Below are 20,871 nucleotides of genomic sequence, written 5' to 3'. Positions count from 1 at the left end.
GGCGGCTGACATGAGCACAGGATGGTTGCTGCAAAGCTCCAACCGTCCACGCAGCTGCTTTTGGGGTGCAGTCGACAGGTGCGAAAGGCGTAAACGCGTGCTGACCGCCAGACTACCAACCTGCCGCACTGCTAGTGTGTGCCACATAAAAGTGCGAACCTTAGAGCACTGCCTGTGGCTGGGAGGTTGATGTATTTATTTTATGGCCATCCGCGTTCTATATATGAACTAAAAATTGCGTGTGTTAAAATTTTGGGTAAATATAATACATATAGCCAATAACTCGTAATATCTGTGTTCGTTAGATTTCTCTGACTAGCCAGCTCTCCATGTGCTCGAAAGCAGCTTGAAGGCGTGCTGTACTACGCATGCACGTGCTCACACACACACACACACACCTATACTCCATGATAACTTTGTTTTGGCAATGCAGTCAAAGCTATGGAGCCAGAACTCGTTCTCTCTTCCTCCGCCATGAAATATAGTCCCCGATTGCAGTTAATGGTTCAGTCTTAAAACGGAGTATATTGGTAATACTTATCACATTGCTAGCCCAACTGCACATTTTCAGTGTTAGGCACGGCAAAAAGATTTTTATTGCATCGAATTGCTTAGGCATGTGTGGGTACAAGAAACACCTATAGATGGCGCCAGAGCTATGCCAGCCATGGAGTGCAGGAACTGTGCAATGTGCCAGGTGGCTAAACTTCTGGCGAAGCAATTTAGTTACAGATGCTCCGTCCCTGTAGCCTTCTCTCTGCTGTGAAGAAAACCTGTCGCCAAGTGTATCGTGCAACACTGTGGAAGCAACGCAAGTAGTGTGCACGCAAAAGTGAATCATTCCATCGCACACCACTTGCACTAATTCAAACCTTGGCAAGAGTTTTGATGAAAAAGATAGGGCAGTATAAAATAACATGCTTGGCATTGCAAATCATGGACAAGGTAATCAGGTGTTCAGTTTTTGAACCCACCGATTGTGATTTTTACTGATGGTGAACTATTTTTTGGGCATGGACGGACTCTCAGCGAACAGACGTACAAGACATGCCACTTCATTGCATGTCACTGTTTCTTCCTGAGACGTCAGTGAGAGGCACGAAGAAAATGTGGTAAGAGGTCAAACAAAAGTGCAGGATGTTGTCAGTCACAGCACTTAACTTTTGCCAAAGATGCTCATCTGTACTTTGGACATATGAGAAACTACTTTCTGTGCATGGACATAGCGCGTGAAGAGGTGTACTAGCATTGCACACTACGTATGAAACGGTGTGCAGGTGCAGTCATAGCCAAGCAATCCTGAAATGATGTAACAATCACCAGACTACCAGTGGTGCTACGTGGCTACGAGAACATGAACCGATAATCAGATAAACACTACCGGGATAGTGCGCCTCTGTCAGCACAATTGGTGTTAGACGAGTGGCGTGCCTTTATTGTGGTTTGTTGAAGAATTCCAACTATCTGTCTCTCGGAGCTCTCTATTGCAAAATATTTTATTTTGCTTTTGTTGCTTAGTCTTGCACATGTCTCTTCACAAATGTCATCACTGCAGGGTCACGAAACTCGAAAGGAGATGCAGGCAACACACTCAGCCAGTGTTTATTTTGCCGTTGGTTCACATTGTTGGTGTTCACGTGGTTGCAGGGAACCAGCGTATTTTTGGCAATTGCTCCATCACTTCAGCTTATCTAGTCAATCCGACTTAGTCCAAGACATTGAGACAGACTAGGACTACAGAGGCACGAGTATGTGTAGTAATAGTGTAAAAGATTTTAGTCAGTGCAGTGGGGATATGGCACTGGGGGCACGATGAGAAAAAGCTGTTGGAAAGAAAAATCCGACTCCGTGCATGTTTTGTTCAGAAGAGGTGTGCAGAGTTCTGCGCTTCCGAGTGCTTTGCCATTTGTTGCAACATTGAATCAGGAAATAATAAAGGGTGCCTGCTTATGGAATGCTTTGAGAGTGTAGCACACACGAACAGCGTTGCCAAGTAGAGCATTAAAGGAGGTGCTTTGCTAGCACAGGTATGCACAGTTTTATTGGTGGGCAAAGCTGGTACAATAAACAACCCTGGCAAAGAAGTACTGGATTGGCTTGTGTAAGTGGCAAACTTCGTTTTGGGAATGTGAAGCAGCCACCCTTTGATACTAAGTACTACTACGCTGCGACTGCCACTCGGAGTGTTGTAACCCATGACAACACACTAGGAAAACATTCACTATTCCTCATCGCTTCAGCTGTGACCGTTACTTGAGTCACTTCATAAAGAGCCAACACTGTTTTCAGTGCCCTCACCAATAAAGTTGTCCCTAGTGCTGTCAATACCTTTGATATTCCGACCTCCTTGAAGCTACTCATGAGCCATGAAGGTGTTGAACTGATGCAGGGGTTCCCAATCTTTTTAGCCACGGGGGAACACCACTGGCTTACAAAAGGTACTGATGGGAAACCTCTGTGCTTTGGCTTCCATCCCTTCCTGCCTGTAGTAAATGGCCATGTAGTAAATGGCTGCTGAGAGTAGTTACAGAACGATTAGTCCGAGAATACAGTGGGTAAAGGAAAGTAGGGGGCTGAGACACGCAAAGATTTAGGTCCTAAGGCAACTCAAAAAGCACTCCTCTCCAAGAAATGCAACGGTCCCATAGGACCAAATTTGAGTACCCCTGACCTAATGGTACACAGCAGTGTTATAGCTAGCAGTGACCAGATCAAGGGTGATGCGCGCTGTAATGTGCATCTCCTTCTTTGAAATATTTTTCAAACTCTTTTGAGCCACGGCGCTCTATACGACTGGGTCTTATGTGAATGAATATGGTAACATGTCAATTGAGTACTGGAAATGATAGGGTATCAGAGAGCCACGCAAGGAGTGATGTATAGAGGCATTTGGCACAGGTGAACTGTGTAGTGAGAAGGCCTATGATTGCGATGCAGAGCACAGGCTGAGGAGAGTTGCAAGAAACACTCTAGGTGCAATAAATGCGATGCTTTCTGACGGCGGTTGAATGAATGCATGAGCATTAAGTCTAAGTTTTTTGGCAATGCTCAAGAAAGCTTACCTAATCAACTTACAGGCTTTGAGGTGAAACGATCAAAAGTTTCCCAGTTTTGATTTCAGTTCAGAACAACAGCAGTTGGACACCAAGGTTCACCAGCTTCAACTACAGTCAAAAATCAAAACATCTTTACCACAAGGACAGTGCGCCACTCACCCCGGCAATCCAACTGCCAAGATGCTGAGTGCCAAGCAGTTAAGCTAAGCATGCCAAAATGCTCGTACCAATGCGTACTGACCAAAAGGCCAATTCTAAGCCACAGGACCACAAAATGTTGGAAACAAGTCAATGTTTTTTACTCCGAAAACAAAAACATATAATTGTTTTTGTCTTGTACAGCAGCCAATGGAAAAATGTAGACCTTGCTCAGGAAAATGATTCCCAATTCTGGTTCCATTGGAAGAAAACAAGAATGGTGTCTTCATGCAAAGCTTGGTAGTGCTTTGCCTTTTGAGATATCAGTTACACCAGGGCTTTGTCATTACAGTACAGCAAACTCATACTGTGAGAAAGGTAATGATTTGCTTAGATCTTTGATTCCAGTAAAATGCTGCAAAATCCGCTGAGAAAGACTCGCGTTGGAGCTTGAGGCGCTTGCTGTTCCTAGCAACCAATTACTAATGCCGGCCATTCAAGGACGATAGTCGCCTAACTTTAGTTGTATGTTTTCTTCTCTCAAATGATGCATTAGACATTAGAGTACATGGTTCATCACCTGGTATTTGCCTACAACTAGTAAATAATTTATAGTAATTGAATTTCCTGATGCTGCTAAAGTTTCACCAACTGAACGATGGCTGTGATGCGTTGCAAGTGTTTAGGTCCCGTGAAGCATGAAACAAATTGCAATATAACTGCTGATAGGTAGTTTTGATTCACTATAATGCTAAGGTCAGTCTGCTTCAAGAGCTAGAATGGCAACGAGCAATGCAACAGCAGTTATATTGCAGTTTTTTCATGCCTCGCGTGACCTAAACACTCCCAAAACTCTTCTGTTAATGAAACCAAAACGGCATCAAGAACAAATTCAATAATAAATTATCTAGCAGTCATAGGCGAATACGATGTGGTGAATCATGCATTCTAATGCCTAACGCATCATTTGAAAGAACACGATTAAAATTAAAGTCTACGGTCCTTTAAAGGCTCAACAACAATGATAACAATGTACAGCATTAGGAACCTTAATCCATCTGTGAATCAAGCATAAACTATCCAGCGGTGTCTTGTACCATGGCAGGCTCCGTTGCACAGTTCCTAGAAAAAAAAGAAAAAAATGATTACAGCTGTCATTACTTGCGTCATTTTTTACAAACCACACTGCTGACAACGCAAGTGTAGTGTGATGCAAAAAGCATCGGGTCATTTATACTGAAGAGCAGAAAGTATGCTGGCATGCATGTTAACATTAAAAAAGGAGCATCAAAATTACAGGCTGCATTTTTTTCTCCGCAAACACTGTGCATAGTGTCGGTAGCACCGGGACATGTACCATTGACCGATGTGCCTTGAGTGTTTTAACATTACGCAACTTCTATCCAATAGCTTTGGTTTCTGCTTCTAAAAGTTGGAATCCTGGAAACATGCCCCAGCTTGGCAAACACAGAATTGCCACCTTTCGTCCACACTGTCAGCAGCTTTCGTCCACACTGTCACCAGTCACAAATGTGCTGGCTGGAAGAGGTGTGCATCATGTTGATGCCGTTCACAAAAGGTTCTGAAAGTCAACCAAGCTTGGTTCTGCATACTCTAAAATCAAAATAGAATACCTTGTGTGCATTGTTTGCTGTTTGCAATTGCCTGTATGCCTCCTTGTATATGCAGAAAGTCTTTGGAAAGTCTTTTGTAGCCTTAATACTCAGTGTCTACACTTCTAAGAAAAACAAAGGCTGGTCCCAGACAATGGAAATATTGCAATTAACGTCTGTCCGAATGCAGCCATGCAGCTAGAAAGTAGAGCAATGCAAGGCCCTTTCAAATTATACCGCAAAGGAACAACGCACCCTGGTTCAGGAAACTTGTCTAGGATTGGCTGCTGCTTTGCAAACTGAGCTAAGAAGCTAACTGCAAGGCAAGGCTAAATTAAATTTGAACTGGGCCAGTGTTTCAAACTGTTTTGGGGAAATTACTCCTACATGAAGCAAATATCAAAACAATGGCTACATCTGATATCTGTATTGGCACATTCGCACGGCTTTGCAAATTGTGCTCCACCTTGATGGACGCTTCTCAAAAATGCTGGACTTACAATTCCTCAAGCTCAATAAGAAGCCTAATTAGTATTTTTTTAACAGTGCAGCTCAAACCCATACGTGAAGAATAGATTCAAATTTAACCAGGTCTTCCTGCCCATATTTCAACAAACTACTTACAGAGAAAAAGAGAACACCGATGGCCAATGTTGCAGCTGAGAGTAGGACTAACCCTCAAATCATTTCTCTTTTCCTGGCGTTCACACACTTAGTAGAAGCCACAGCACATGGAAAAACATTACAAGAAGCTATCCCTGCTGTGTAATTAACTGTTACCATTTGTCCACTCACTTCCTTAATCAAAGACTCCCGACTACTAGTGCGTGCTACTGCTACAGCCACTCAAAACTAATAGAAGTTGCTGTTTACCTCCGTTACTTTTGAAGAAAGGAACAGTACAGTAGATTCTCTTTAAGATGAACTTGAAGAGACCATAAAAGTGTTTTCGTCTTAACTGAAGTGCCCCAAATCAAGATAGGCGAGCATGCTGGATATATCCATGTATATGTTACATGAAAGCATAGAATAAAATGGCCTTCAGCAAGAGAGTAACAGCAAATACAGCATTTATTGCACTATGCACGAAGTGAGCTGAAGGTTAAGAGCACGAAACAAGCTCACATTATCCTATTTGAAAAAGGCATTGGTCCACTCTGTTTTGCACCGCCTTTTATTTGCTCTTTTGCAGTTACTGATGTATTTTTCTTTCTGATTTTCGCTTTCCCTCCAGCTCGAAGCACATTAAAGGTGCCCAGTTTGGTAGCTGTGTGAGTCTCTCTGGCACTGTCCACGACATAGCTGTCAACTATATGAGTGGATGTACCATACGCCTTTCCGCTCGCCGCAGGCAATGTGCATGCGACACCGGTCTCTGGCCATCTCTGCACTACGCTGGCGCATGTTGCGGTGCCACGTCAGTTGAAAATTCTGCGCCAAAACTGTAAGCCCCAAGCCGAAGAGTGGGTGCACTCCGCGCCTACATGCTTTTTCCTCTGCCGAAGGCAATGGGCTGTGTGTGATACGTGCGCAACAATGAGATATGGCCATGTCAGATCTCTGCGCCGAGTGCAGGCAGATGCCAGAGTGCCCTGCCTTTTCCGCACTGGCACGAAAGCTTCTCCTCGAGAAAGCATGCACCCGCAAGATGGCTTTCCCTGACATTGGTGCAAAGGTATCTTGTGGGGATGCGCTTTCTTGTGTGGAAGCGTTTCATATTGTTTTTCTTTACTCGACAGATTCACACAGACACCACGTGAGTAGCGTTGCACAGGGTCACTGCGAAAGTTCGTCTTGACCGAAGCACATGCAAAACAGTTCGTCTTAGGTGGATTTTTTTTACATGCAGTCCTATGGAAAATGAACCAAATGGCCCAGCATTCTTATCCCAGAATTCGTCTTGACAGAGTTTGTCTTAATTGAAGTTTACTTATCAGTAGGCGTGTTAAATTGGGGTACTGTCACCTGAGAGGTGACAGGCAGAGATTCTTGTCTGTGCAGCTTCTAGCTCAGAAGAATCCAGCTTTTGGAGTCCATTAGCAGTTCTCTTAACTGTCACGCTTGTCCTCGCAACTATAGCACAGTTCTCTGAGATATGAAAGCTATGTTAACGCTACATCGGGTTCTACGGTGCATTACCAACAGTAGTTGACGTGGACAAGCGCAAGGTTAAAGAAAGTGCCTGTTTTGGTTATGAAGCACACAATGTTTTTAGTATGTATAAAAATTTCAGGTTATTTAAATTATCAACACCTTTCAAGAACATAAGAATAAGTAAGGGGATGTGAATAAACATTCCCCAGGAGCAATCTGGTGTGGAATGTTGCGCATTCTTTATGAAACCCTTGAAAAATCAATCTTCAAATTTTTCGCATTACAACATGATTTACTGCTCACAACAGTCTTCACATAGTCTTTTTTTTCTTTTCTGGATGTGAAGTTGCATATAAAATATGTATGGGAAACCTGAAAGCAGCAGCAACTTCAATAAGAAAAAATCTTAGAATGTATGATTCACTATTCTCTAGAATGGGTTTCCCGAGTGCAGTTTATAGTGCACTTGATAATAATCTCATCCTATTTGACAGATGAAAGCCCTCATACATTGTTTTTACTGCTACGGCCACAGCAAATAGGTAGCTCATGTAAGCTAACCTACACAAGTGATCACGAAACACACCGCTGTCACAGGGTTTTTGCTGTACCCAAAGTTGTGGCTAGTGGCAATGCCTATCTCCCTGTGCATATATATAAAGGAAACATAAAGTTAAGACTTCTTTCAAAGTCTTCTGCTGCCCGTATTACCTGTCCACGTCAATGCACTCTCCTGTCTCTCTCTTCTGCTTTGCTAATGCAAGATGCTTCTTTGATTTCCGGTGAGCTGAAAAAATAAGTAATGTCAGTGCATAATGGACACTTTCTGAAAAGCTGCTTTAAGAAAAGGTGATACAAAGAAGTCAGCTCCACATATTGCTCACTTTCTGAAAAACTTTGATACAATGATTTAGAAAAGTGTATCACAGAAGAAAGCTCATAATAAGCACTGCCATAAAAGAAAAAATATATTATTACATAGCACTACTGCCATTAATCCCATCATTCATGAGATGATGGAGACAGCTGATGAGGGTACCGACATCACCAGACCAAGAATCCTACTATGGTGTGTACCTTTGTGCAAGCCTCATTTTATTAGGTAATTCACACTGCAAGTAACTAACATATCTAAACGCATATATGGCAACTGTTTCCCAAACCATAAACTAAAATGTAACGCACCAAGCTCTGTGTGATTCCAATCAATATGTGTGTTCTACAAACTACAACAGTTTCCTGAACATACGAGTGCAAATGACGATGCTGAATTTTTTCATAATCAGCTGCAATTATGGCCAACTTAACTGACGTTGCAAGAGCACTGCACATCTTGTTTTTGGGGCACTACGAGTAGTGAGAATGCAGGCTATGCTTCACATCAACGACAAGCCAACCCACACTTGTGGCATTATTACTTTGTGGGCCTGAAAGTTGGGTGTGTCAAGTCATATTTAGCTGCCTACATATGCAAGCATATCGAGAGTTAATCGCATTTTACTGAACCCCAGACAACTGAAATTAATCTGGAGCTCCCCATTATGATGCCTCTGTCAGCCCACTGTGTTGCTTCGATAAGTAAAAATTCATTCTTTTATAAGTATTAAAAGAGAATAAAAAATCATAGTATTCCATCATCCCTGCACACTGAAAGTCCTCTGCTTGCTCAGGAAAATCCAGCAAGTCAAAACGCACCCTCCCAGGTGATGCTGCCGATGACAGAGACGTCGCAGATGTCGCAGGTGAACAAACGTTGCCTGTTGTTGTTGCTGTCAAGCAGAGGGATCGGCTCATGGCTGGGCACCCTACCCTGTAAGGTGGATCCACCAAACATGGGAAGATTTAACCAGGCAAGCTTTCTTCATGGCGCAGCTCATAAGCCTCACAGCATCTTCTTGATGATGTAGATTATAGTATAATACAGCATGTATGAGAGCTGATCCATACATACTGAAGATTTAATGCGTTGCCACTGAGAAATCACACGATGGTTATTGGGACACAGATGCACACCTGTTGTGTCTCATTAACCGTCATGCAGTGTTTCAGTGGTAGGGCTTTAACCCATCAGTATGCATAATCAACTATCTGCTGATGCTATCCTGCCATAGAATTTCCTGTCTTACAATGTTTGACATCAGAATTTCTTGCGCAAATTCATCTTAGAGTGTGTAGTTACCAGAAACAGACAACAAGGAAGCCTACTAATACCTGACCTGAAAAGAGGGTGTTAGCTTTCGTGAATGTGTGCCCTTTTCAATACACTAATAAATTATTACTGGCTCCGAGAGGTCAGTCACAACGTTGAAAGCAGCGTTGCTTGCAATTTGAAACAATGCCCCCCGAGCACATCATCACCAGCCTAACTGCACCCACTGCAGAATGAAGGCCTCTCCCATATCCCACCAATTAACCCTGTCCCCAGCACACTGTGTACAGCACCACAGCGCACTGCACCCACAGGCAGGAAGGGACAGCAGAGAGAGAGAGGGGGGGGGGGGGGGGGCCTGAAAAACATTTTTTTGCCTGCTTTTGTAAACTGCCAACATGCAACCCTCTTCAGAAGAGTTACCACTGAGGTCCTTTGGTAGTTATCTACTGGTCATGAAGCATCTCTCGAGAGCTTCATATCCCACCAGGAGCGACACTCTGCAGGTGTTGCCATTTTAGACATGTCTACTTCGGTCCTTGCCGATTCAACTCGAGCCCCAGAAGCCGCAGGCTTGAGCCTATCGGCATGTTCTACATGTCTGCAAAGATGACACCTGCAGGTTACCACCTCTGGGTTGATCATGCCAAGGCCATAAAACTAAATGCGAGAAGCGCTTGTATGAATGCTGATTAAGATGCACCACCATGCTGTGTTTCACACACATTGGTGAGCACTGTCCAAAAGCAGATCATGTGTTTGGTCTGTGGGTACCAAACACTCTCCATGTGGAAGGCTCTACCATGAGAGCCCCAGCTGGCAGGTGGGCGATTTGCCATCCTCTTTTAAACAGCAATGCTTCTCACATTGGCTGGTTTCTGTCCTCACACATAAACATAAGCTTTGTGATCATGTTAAAAAAACCTATTAAAGGTGCACTAAAGAGGCATCTGAACTCGTCTTTTTACCGGGGGAACTCTATCTACACGTTCTGGGAATTCCTAGAAACATATTTACTGTCCTGTGCGGCCGATTGCCCTAATTAAATCGGATTAAACGTCCCGGCTCCTGCCTGTTTCTTTAACTCAACGCGGTGGGTAGGCGGAGTCAACCAACGCGTGGAGTGCTTTTCAGCCAGTCTAGTGGCAGCTTTGCTTTTGCTTTTATTTAGTTTTTTAGGATTCTGTGAATAAACAGTTTCAGTCACAGACAATATAACCGCAAATTAGGCCCACGGAAATAAAAATACAAGTGGACTCTTTGATATACGTATCACTCCGCCGATGGCAGAGCGGCAAGCCGCCACGGGACTGGCTGGTGCGTTGGTTGACTTCTCCTGCCTACTGCGCTGAGTTCAAAAAAAGGCCGGGACGTTTAATCCGATTTAATTAAGGCAATCGGACGCACAGGACAATAATTCTATGTTTCTAAGAATGCCCGGAACGTGTATACAGAGTTACCGCGGTAAAAAGACGAGTTCAGATTCCTCTTTAGTGCACCTTTAAGAGACCGTGGTGTTATTAGGCATACGCCGACACTACGAGTATGCCCAGTGCTCTTTTTCACAGTTGCTCCCACAGCAAAGCATAACATCAGAATCTTTTCTCAATCAGTGTTACCCGGGGTTACAAGTGTATGCGCCTACTTCCTCCAGAGCCCATTTGCGTGACGCCATTCCGGCCATTTGCTCATGATCCTTCCAACGGCAAGTTTTCTGTCCTGCATGCACGTTCTCGCCCTGTGCCTTGACAAGCAGTGGAAACGTCACTTGCCTCCACAAAGTCACTGACAATCTCGAAGGCCTTGTCTCTTGCAGATTCATCCCAGCGCGACACATCCGTTGCGTCCAAGCTGTAAACTGCTGGCACTTGTCTGTCTGGGGCTGGAATTAGAAATATTTTACAACATATGCTGAGAAATCGCCCATAAAATGAAAAAAGTACAGGCAAAGCATGTTGCGGAAAACATAAAAACGATCCAGTCCACAAAAAAATGCTGCAAAGGCAAGACTTGTCACTGGTTCACTGCCTCCTTTTCAAAATGAGCAAAGCGAACAGTACAAATGACAGGGCTTGAGTTATTTATTTGATAACAGCTCGAGTCCCAAACCTTGAATGAGCAAAAATAAAGTGAAGGACACAGCACTCACTCCTCAAGAAGCGCTGCACGATCCACTTCTTCTGTCTTCTGGAATATCGTTTTGTCACTTGCTTCATGAGCCACAGCCCTAAAATGACAAGTAAAAATGAAAGGCGAGTCAACAACCTGAAAAAAGTCATGACCGCTTTTCATACCAATGGCATCAAATGAACTTCTCTATATCTAAGTAAACGACTTGATATTAGCAATATGCTGCTAAAAATTAAATAAGTGTTGCAAGAGAGCAGCATGCAAAAGGTGGAGGTCCCAAGTCCTCGAGTTCAACACACGTCGATTGTGATACCCTGTAATAGAGCAAACGTCACTGCAGTATGCTTCTCCTGCAACTCAGTATACATTACTATGTAAAACAAGCGTCAAGTGTTTGTAGAAAAGTTTAGCCAAGCAAAAAAAAAAAAAAAAACCTGAACTTCATTTTGCTAAAGCACATGCCCTTGAATTGAGATATGCATCCCCTGCTTTCAAACCAGTTGAGAATATATTTTTTGGCACATCCTGCCATGAGCGAACTTTTGACATTGGCGTCAAGGCTCAGCCCAGTGTGACAGGCAGCCTGTAACTGGCATTCAACCAACTGACCCTGTAGACCATGGGCTCTCATACTGGGTTCTAAAGAGAACTTGCATTCCGTAGATTGCTTCTCGCATTCCCCAAGTACTTAAATCCATGCATACCTCGATCTTGAACTTTTCCTTTTACTTTGGGGCTGACCGTACTGTATGGTCACAAAAGGCTGTTTCGCCACAGAGCCAGTCATTATTTAATGAATTTCGGCATTTTTTTCAGGGGTCACGTACCCATATGCTCTTCCTTGCATGCAGGCTAGGCAGAAAGAAACGAAAGCCAAGACACACGGGGTTCCCTAGCACCTTTTGAAAGCATTTGAAGTTCCACGAGGATAAAAGATATTGAGAATACCTGAGAATACCAGGTGCAGAGTAACTACATCTGGCTACTGGTTACATTCATCTTTACTTCTAGACAACACAGGAGTTCCTGTCCTTGCATCACCGCTTTGGTTCTGTTGGCGGTAGTTTTTGGCGTTTGCTAGCGGCAGTTCTCCCACAATGAACAATGCTTAATAAGGCTGCCTCAACTGTAAACGGACATTTAGGACAAGCTGAAGTTTGCCTAATATCACAAACAAAATGTTTCTGATGACAAACAGGCTATCTTATAAGCTATCAAAAACTGAAAAATTTAAGATTTATTGCCACCACTGGGTGTTTTCATGCGAGCAGTGAGGTGACATCAGCGGAAATTTTTTTTTGGTTTATGGTTTATGGGGGTTTAACGTCCCAAAGCGACTCAGGCTATGAGGGACACCGGTGTGAAGGGCTCCGGAAATTTCGGCCACCTGGGGTTCTTCAACGTGCACTGACATTGCACAGTACACGGGCCTCTAGAATTTCGCCTCCATCGAAATTTGACCGCTTTGTTGAATGAAACACGGAATGAAGGATCGCTTGCCCAAATATTAGGCTAACTATTGTATCACAACCAGTAGTGCACCTTTACGGTACAAAGAAGATGAAAAAAAACTAACCATGGAAAGTTAAAAGAGAAGCAATTCCGTGAAACTGGACATCATCACCGACGTCAAGGTGGAAGAAAATATTCCACCTTTATTGTCAGCAATGAAAGCGCCTCTTATGTTAAATATATGCCAACATTGTCATGAAAGGTCCAAGCTTTAAGATTTTACTAGGAAATCAGTCATCATCAGGGCTTCTCCAGCTTTGTGCACAACACATGCCTATTTTCACCAACGAATTTTAAGCAATAGCTATGAGTGGGAAATGGAAAACATCGAGGTTTCTCCATGACCACAATACCATGATCTTGCTGCCAGCATTATGTGTGGCTGTGCAACAGCTGAATGAAAGTTAAATTCCGGCACATATTTTGTTGCTGTACTTGTATGCAAGGAGCGGCAGCCAAGAATAACAACTCAGTGCGGGCTCACATAAGCTGACAATTACCGCAGATATCTTTATACTTGTAAACGCTTTTCACTGGATCTTTTGCCTCACCGCCCTTTAGCGAAAGCCAATTTTATGCTATCTAAACTTATTTCCATTGCTTTCAAAGCTATGCACAGTGATTTTGCAACACTCTTAGGGAGGTTTAAGTTGAGGTTCCCAGCAAGCAGCAGGTCCTATGCACTTTAAGGTCAACAAATATCTTGCAGGTACAATAGCAACTAAGCTGCCAGCATCTGCCAAGGAATTTTCCACTCGGTAATAATGCCGCTTTCTAGAATTTAACTCCACAGCAACAATAGTTATTCTCTTGAGTGGCCAACTAACATCCTAGTGCAGTATTTTCAACGTACTCAATGTCATTAAAGCAAACTCACTGAGCATTTCAGAAAAGACGTGGTCCTCATATAATGTAGCAGTAGGCCTGTGAGAACGGCTATACTGAAATGCATGAACAGTCTGGCTACACAGTGAATATTTTTTGATTTAGTTATGGATTTCGACAGCTGGTATTTCTCTTAATGCCCAATTTGTAGCATTCTGGAAGCTTAAAACAAAGGTGTGCATTAGAATTTCCACACTTCATTTTGATGCAATAAAAATAATCTGTAATGCTTTCACATACTGTTTTTTCATGTGGACTTAAAATCAGAATAGTACATTTGCAGCTGTAAGCAAAAAAACAAAATGCACTCCTGAACACTTCCCTGACTTCCTCTCAGGAAAAAAATAAGAACAGGAGGTGAGAGTAAAAGTGTCAAAACAAAAAACTTGTACTCAGAATGGTAAAAAAAAAAAAACACTATGAGATGGAGGAGAACGCTACTACCGAAAGTAGCTCAGAGTAAGAACTGTGACACCTTGAAAACAACAACCTAGGGCTTAAAGTTACCATAATAGGATTCAACAGCAGGTGGTAACACTCGGCCATGGTCTACGGCATCCTGTATAATTCATATTACTCCGCTGGCCGATCACAATGGTAAACGAAATCAGATTTTAATGTCTGACTTCATTAAACAAGCCAGGCATCAAAATTCTGGAGCTTATAATTTTTTTTCTAGTGATTGTTAAGGTAACAAGAAAGGTGTTAACAACAGATTACTTTTTATCGTGGCGGAATTTCTGTGCAGCGGTCACGGATATGTGAGGAGCTTCACTACAAACTTAAGTTGTATCTGACTATAGTTAAGCAGTGGCATGCTGTGTACATCCACAGTGAGGCTTACCTTCAGCAAATGCTTTCTGTCCTTCTGGAGAGGCTTTCTCTTCAGCGTTCATGAGAAGGTACTTGTGGAACTCCTTGAAGCCAATCGACTGGAAGATGCCTTTTGTATAATCAGCTTCTCTGGGGGCATCAAGGAGAAGTGTGAGAGAGAAAAATAACCACCATGGGATTAGAGAGATATCCTCACAAAGACGGGATCAGTTGGGAAGCAAAAGCTACTAATCCTTTAACAATATAGAATGTGTAGAATTTAGAACATGAAGCCCACTTGAGAAGCAGTTCTTTCCTTCATAATTTTCAGTAAGTGTGATTTTAAATGGCAGCTTTCAGGCCAACTGCATCGTGCACCGACAGGATGGTGCTGTGGGCAACTTTTTAAACACAAAAATGCACTGGCTACCCATTTCAGCTAGTGAAGAAAGGGTTTGACTGGCAGTACTACATTGCCCAAAGCTACACACCAAGTATCTAAATGAAACCAAGAATGAAAAAATCAATACCTTGTGAAATCGCTAAGCTCCTGAATATTTCCTGCTTGTTTATAGAGCACTGCTTTCGAGCTTCTTTCTTTTTTTCTTGCTCTTTGGTCTCATAAAACTTAAGTGTCTGCAGAACTATACCAATGAGGCAAACTTACAGATTGTGGTCCAAGCGATGCTTGTTGTATCTTTCATGAAATTCTTCCATCTCTTGGATGAGGCCAGCACTCATCATGTCGTCAACACGAGCATCCAGTCTCTCGTCCAGCACTGCATTAATGGTGAGAACGATCACACAAACATGGATGCAAGAACTACATTAATTGTTCAATGCATTGAGTTCATCGATTAAAAAGGCCACACTGTAAAGTTTAGTGTTGGCGTGCCTTTTATATTTTATATGCAATACCAACTAGCGCTCCAGTGTAGAATGCATTCAATTGGTAATGCTATAATTTTTAGAGTGTGGTGGCGACAGATCTAGACTCCCCATCATGATGCACTGCGCCCAGAGATGTAAAAATTTATACCTGAGCATAAAACCTTATTAAAAAATTTGGTATGTCATTTGCACTGGTCAAGTACATCAAAAAAACTGATTTTCGCAGATAATGAAGTAGTGCTTGCTTTGCCAAGTCCAAAAAGTAATGTGAAGCAAAACAAGCCAGTACACAAGCCAAACAGTGTCAATCATATAAACAGGTGAAAATTCCACTGCGCACTCAATGTTTTCATGAGCCCTTCTGCCAAAGGTACAGAATTCAATCAAGAGGACTCCTCGAGACAGCATTTGGAAGTCAGAATCATACCAGTGCCAGATCAGCAGCTTCAATGACCATTGAGTTGTATCACATTTATATTATTAGTGTGTGTAATCACACGAAATGAAGTCTGCCTCATAACATTGAATCACTCTGAACTAACAGTCCCGATGACAAAAAATTCATGAGGTGTAGCAAAAACAGATTCTCATTGACATGGACAGACCCCCACGGGATCACAATGAGAAACTCGCAAAGTGGCCACTGTAGAAATCCCGGAGTGGCCATGACCAACACAAATTATGCCTCCAGTCACTATGCACAGAAGATACTGCTGAGAAACCACCATGAGAATCACAGATAACTGTGGACCATAAGGGCCTTTGAGGATCTATATAGTCAGCCTTTCTTTATACAGTGATGGAGAGCACACTGCATTCTAGGAAGAAGCATGAGAGAAGGCAGACGATTAGGTGGTTTTTCTCATTGAAAGATGATTTATCTATTTTCTAAATTTGAAGTCCGATGACAAAATAATATTTCTATAGAGCAGTCATGACTGTTTACGCTATCCAATAGGATTTCTTAGTGCTACAGTGCCAATGTTAAAACCATTATTTCACAACATCACATAATGGATAAGGTATCCTGCTACTTACGAAAGTGAGCTGCCAATCTGTGGCTTATGTCTGGCCCTTTTTTGCATTCCTTTGTCATTTTCTTACAGACCTGTGATAACTAACCTTCATATCTAGGTGGCACAATTAAAGCCTCCTAGCTGTGGATTGACCCACAAGCTAATTATATATGCACGGCAAAAATATCCACACAAACCATTCTGGTCGCACTGCAGCCATAGCACACATGGCTGCTCGTATCGCAGAGGCCCACCAAGAGAGCTTCCCCCTTCCAGTTGCTGCTGCTCCTCAATGAGCTCGCTGTGTGGCCTTCCATGGACTTGGAATACCTGGAGGCTCCTAAAGTGAGAAAAAAAAGTAAATGAATAAGAGATGACACTGTGCCCTGGTGCACCCCAGGGGGAGGTCAACACTGCTCTTCAGCAGGGTCTGAACATTATTCCAAATTTTACTTTCAAGGCTGGCTTCAGCCTTGCAACAGAGATGTTAATCTGATCCACCATCTAATGTCAGCTGCTCTCAAATTACACACCCAAACCCGCAGTCTTATTTTGTCACGTTTTAGGCATGCTACTCCATGCGCACAAAAATCTACAGGCTCTTCCCTAAGGCTTCTCCACCTGCCCTACGGTCACACATCTTGTCTGCCGTGTGGTAAGATGGCACATTGGCCTCCACAAGGCTCAGACTTGTCGCCTTGCCCAAGCCCTCGCACGCAACAAAACCCTCTACAATGTAACCTATCTCACTCTTACAGACACACCCAAAGAGACAAGTCAGAATCTGTTCTGCATGCTCTCTACAAAGCAGCTCTCCAACTCCCCATCCAAACTTTTGCACAATGCTTTTATGATACCATTTCATTTCTTCCTATACACTCCTCTTCTTAACCTTCACTGCAATCCTCAACTTGTTCACCTATCCTCCACACTGCAAGGCAGATGGATTCCCTCTCAGGCTCACATCCTATCTATGCCCATAGCCCTTCAAGTCTCTGGCCTCCCATGCCTGCAACCTAAAGCTGCCCATCATTTCCTGTCTCTACACAGTCACACTGTAGCATACATCGATGCTTCAATACATGGATCTCTCACTGCTGGAGCTCAGCTCGTACACACATACACTCCCGTTTTATGTCATGACCCTCTCTCTTTAGTAAGACGAGCTTTTGGGCAAGTTGGTTGAGAGCATCGTCCAGATGCTCTCGATTGTGCATGCTTTCCGGGAATTCACCCATCTTCTCTCAACTGAGCAGTACGTTGTGCACACAGACTATCAAGCGGCTTTCCACGCGTTTCAAAAGATCACCATACCCCCGGACACACACTCTGACCTAGACATGAAACTTCTGGATCTGAGACCTCATACAGTACCACTCAGGTGGCATTCGGTGATTGCTGGAAATGAGCGTGCAATCAGCTCACCCACGAGACTCTTGACTGGGCTCCAGTGATCCACTAGCCCAGCCCATCATTGTGTGATGAGGGGCCCCCGATCAAAAAAGCCACCTCCTAGCATTACCTCCAATTCAGGCAGGAGTTCGCCACTCTCCTTGCCGCACACACATTCCCATCTCTCTACTTCCCAGGCCCATACCCTTTGCAGAACTAAGACAGACGTTCATTTCACCCACAATGTTCTATTTATGCCGCTTCCACTCTGATCCCTCCTGTCCGAACTGCCCCGAACTCAATAGCGTTCTCGTAAACCGTTTCTTCTACTGTTCTGTCGCTCTTCAGTCCTTCTTCTACCGTCCTCCGCCATTCCCAGCCCTCCCCTGGCATACCTGGCTGGCTTCTCATGAAAAGGACCAGCTCGGTCTGCTGTGTGGCAGGCCAAGCACATTTTAAGCTCTTGATCTAAGTTCTGAAATAAAGTGTTTCTACTATTACTACTACTACTACTACTAAAAGATGCATTCAATTCATCTGTTGCTTAATACCCTCATTACAAAAAAGCACAAATTAAAAACAACTTTTGCAAGACACACCAACACACAACATTTTAAGAGACTGTTGAAAAGAAAAACCAGCAATAGGTTTGTGGCAATTAGCTACAATACATCGCAAGACGAGGAAGCAGGGAGGCTGGGCTGGACATCCAAGTCGAAGCCATTTCAGCCTAAAGCCTGACAACTTGTCAGCCACGTACAGATTGCATGTATTCTTGCCTGCCTCCCCCCCCTTCTTTCAACATGAGTAAGACACGTCAGGATACTAGGCAAGGTTCTTGATAAAGCTATCCTTCAAGAAATCATAAGCAAGACGATTAGCAGGCGAGTGTCCCATCATCCAAGATGAAATAAACGCGGTTATCTTCAGGGTTACAGCGTTCGTGTGGAGCAGTGTGCAAGCCGAACAGGAGATCACTGCCATCTTAAAGGTGTGAGAACAAGAACAGTGAGGAGAAAAGTGTGCATCGTCAAGTAGGTTAGAGGAAAGAAATACTGTAGCAAGACACACTCCTCTAAACTGACTCCGCTGCTTAACTAAACTGCCAGCAAAGATCTTAGCCACTTGCAACACTATACAGCAAATATTCAGCTAATTTTCGTGTTTTTATAATTGAACTGATTTTAAAAGTTATGTAGTGTGGAAATAAACGAAACCATCATCAGCAACCTAACTACATCTGCTGACAGGACAAATGCCGCTCCATTATCTCCAAATAACCCCGTCCTTCGCCAACTGCGGACACTTTACCTTCACTAAGTTCTCAATCTCAACTTGGCTAACTCCTGCTGTCTGCTATGCTGGCAGTTTTAAAAACTGCTCTGCTGCCCTAAGGGACGACTGGTTATATACCCTTTGCATTATATGCTCTACCCATGCCCGTTTCTTCTTCTTGATTTCGGCTAGGATATCATTAAAGCAAATTTATTCCTCCCTCATCCACTCTGTTTTCTTCCTGTCTCTTAGTGTTACCCCTATCATTTTCCTTTCCATAGCCCACTGTGTTGTCCTTGATTTATTATCAAGCCTTTTTGTAGCTGATAGCAAATGAAAATAAAGGTAATGAGTGATCACATCACAGATGCTTAAAGATATCAGAAATGTCAATGAGGTAGTACTGATGATAAGCTTCACTTTTGCTGTCAATAGCGAAACCATAACAGTACAGAAATCAGACCATTTCATTGATTAGAATAAAAAAAATGCTGTACTTTTCTAGCAGTTCCAGCATGAATCAAACAGGTCCAAAACAAGTGAAGTTACCGTTCTATCTTTCGACGGTCCTTTGGGTGGAGCCTTAGGGCACGTTCAGGATCTACTGTCTCCAGGCACTTGTACAAGTGCTCTGTCGATATGTCTCCCAGGCTGGCATTGTCAGAGACTTCGGAGAGTAATGCAGTTGCAGCTGCCTCGGCCTCACTATCACTGTCACTTCTATTTTTCAGGAATGAGTTGATGACTTCTTTTAGTAAGACTCGATTGCTGTTGTATGCAAGCTGGTCGTCAGACTGGTTCTGTGAGGGTGATAGAAGGCAGAGAAGTCACAGTATGAGTAAACATATAAGCTTAAGTAAGCTTGCACTTAAGAATACAAAACAAGTTAGTGGAACATACCTCGGGCCGCACAAGGATCTTCCACAGGAGGGACTCGATGTAGTAGTTTGTGCCACCAACAATTATAGGCAGCTTCTGTCTGTTGAGCAAATTGTTAATCTAAGAGGGGAAAAGGGCAGTGGACACTATGTCACTCCAGACAAATAGTGCATGTTCACACCAAAGAGGTTAAAATAAACTTTACAATAACTAGAGTTCGCTCTACCACAACGTTCTCGGTTCATCACACGGAACCTCAATGGTTCACACACTATCAAGGTCTACGTTTTTAGAAGCTTGTTTGTAATTAACCGCGCACCATGCACAAACTACCGGCTTATAGTTAAAGGCGCAACTCATGTTTTGCAAAATTTTTCGAGTACCAGAATAACGTGTAAATACTGTGTTTACACTACTCATTTAAACTTGTAAGCCGTTGTACGCTGTCATTCGCGCTAATGTCACGGTGAATGGAGCTAGCGTATACGCGCCAAATTTAACTAAATAGCGAAAATAAAACAAAAGTTAGGAAATTTTAATTTTCTGCTATAAAGGGGTCAGCTGCCTAGGCTACGAAGGAGACGTGAACTAAAAGAGCAAAAAAAAAAAAGACAGCGAAGCAGACAGACTCACAATACAAAGTGCCCTGCTTTGGAAGTCGGCTACGGTGAAATTCAACAGGGGATCCAAAAAGTCGAGGAGGTGGTGCGGGGCAGCGTCTCTTTCAGCGGGCGTCACCTTATTTGTGATGATGTCTAGTGACTTGTACACCTTGAGATGCCAACAAAATTGGAACAATTGTTACCAACAAACCAAAAAACTGAAACTACGTGGGTGCGAGAGACGACGCAAGCGGTGAAGTGAACAAGGTGAGCGAAAACGAACGACTGGACACCTTACCTGCATAGAATCGGCACTGATTATTTCTCCATTAAACTTAGAAGCAATTTCTATGGCTAACTTGGATTTACCCGTCCCAGTCGCGCCTAAAATTACAACAAGAGGAAGGTTTCGGCAGCATTTCAACG

At 43.2% G+C, this 20,871-nt stretch overlaps 1 protein-coding gene across 1 annotated transcript in view; it reads right to left on the bottom strand.

Annotated features, from left to right (window-relative positions):
* Positions 1-3,331: 3,331 nt before the first annotated feature.
* LOC144108755 (tRNA dimethylallyltransferase) overlaps positions 3,332-20,871 on the bottom strand; it is a 17,682-nt gene continuing 142 nt past the window's right edge. Inside the window, exons 2-13 of the mRNA XM_077641923.1 lie at positions 20,744-20,871; positions 20,477-20,614; positions 19,865-19,963; positions 19,514-19,764; positions 16,495-16,637; positions 15,058-15,169; positions 14,422-14,540; positions 11,200-11,277; positions 10,823-10,932; positions 8,597-8,711; positions 7,613-7,688; positions 3,332-4,316 (exon numbers count right to left, since the gene is read on the bottom strand). Of these exons, the coding sequence (XP_077498049.1) occupies positions 4,271-4,316; positions 7,613-7,688; positions 8,597-8,711; positions 10,823-10,932; positions 11,200-11,277; positions 14,422-14,540; positions 15,058-15,169; positions 16,495-16,637; positions 19,514-19,764; positions 19,865-19,963; positions 20,477-20,614; positions 20,744-20,871 (1,415 nt within the window). The 3' untranslated portion in view covers positions 3,332-4,270. The remainder of the gene's footprint in view (positions 4,317-7,612; positions 7,689-8,596; positions 8,712-10,822; positions 10,933-11,199; positions 11,278-14,421; positions 14,541-15,057; positions 15,170-16,494; positions 16,638-19,513; positions 19,765-19,864; positions 19,964-20,476; positions 20,615-20,743) is intronic.

Source organism: Amblyomma americanum, chromosome 10 (genome assembly GCF_052857255.1).
Source record: "Amblyomma americanum isolate KBUSLIRL-KWMA chromosome 10, ASM5285725v1, whole genome shotgun sequence".
Taxonomy (NCBI): Eukaryota; Metazoa; Arthropoda; class Arachnida; order Ixodida; family Ixodidae; genus Amblyomma; species Amblyomma americanum.
Note: the sequence above shows the minus strand (reverse complement) of the source record. Positions and strands in the feature narration are given on the sequence as shown.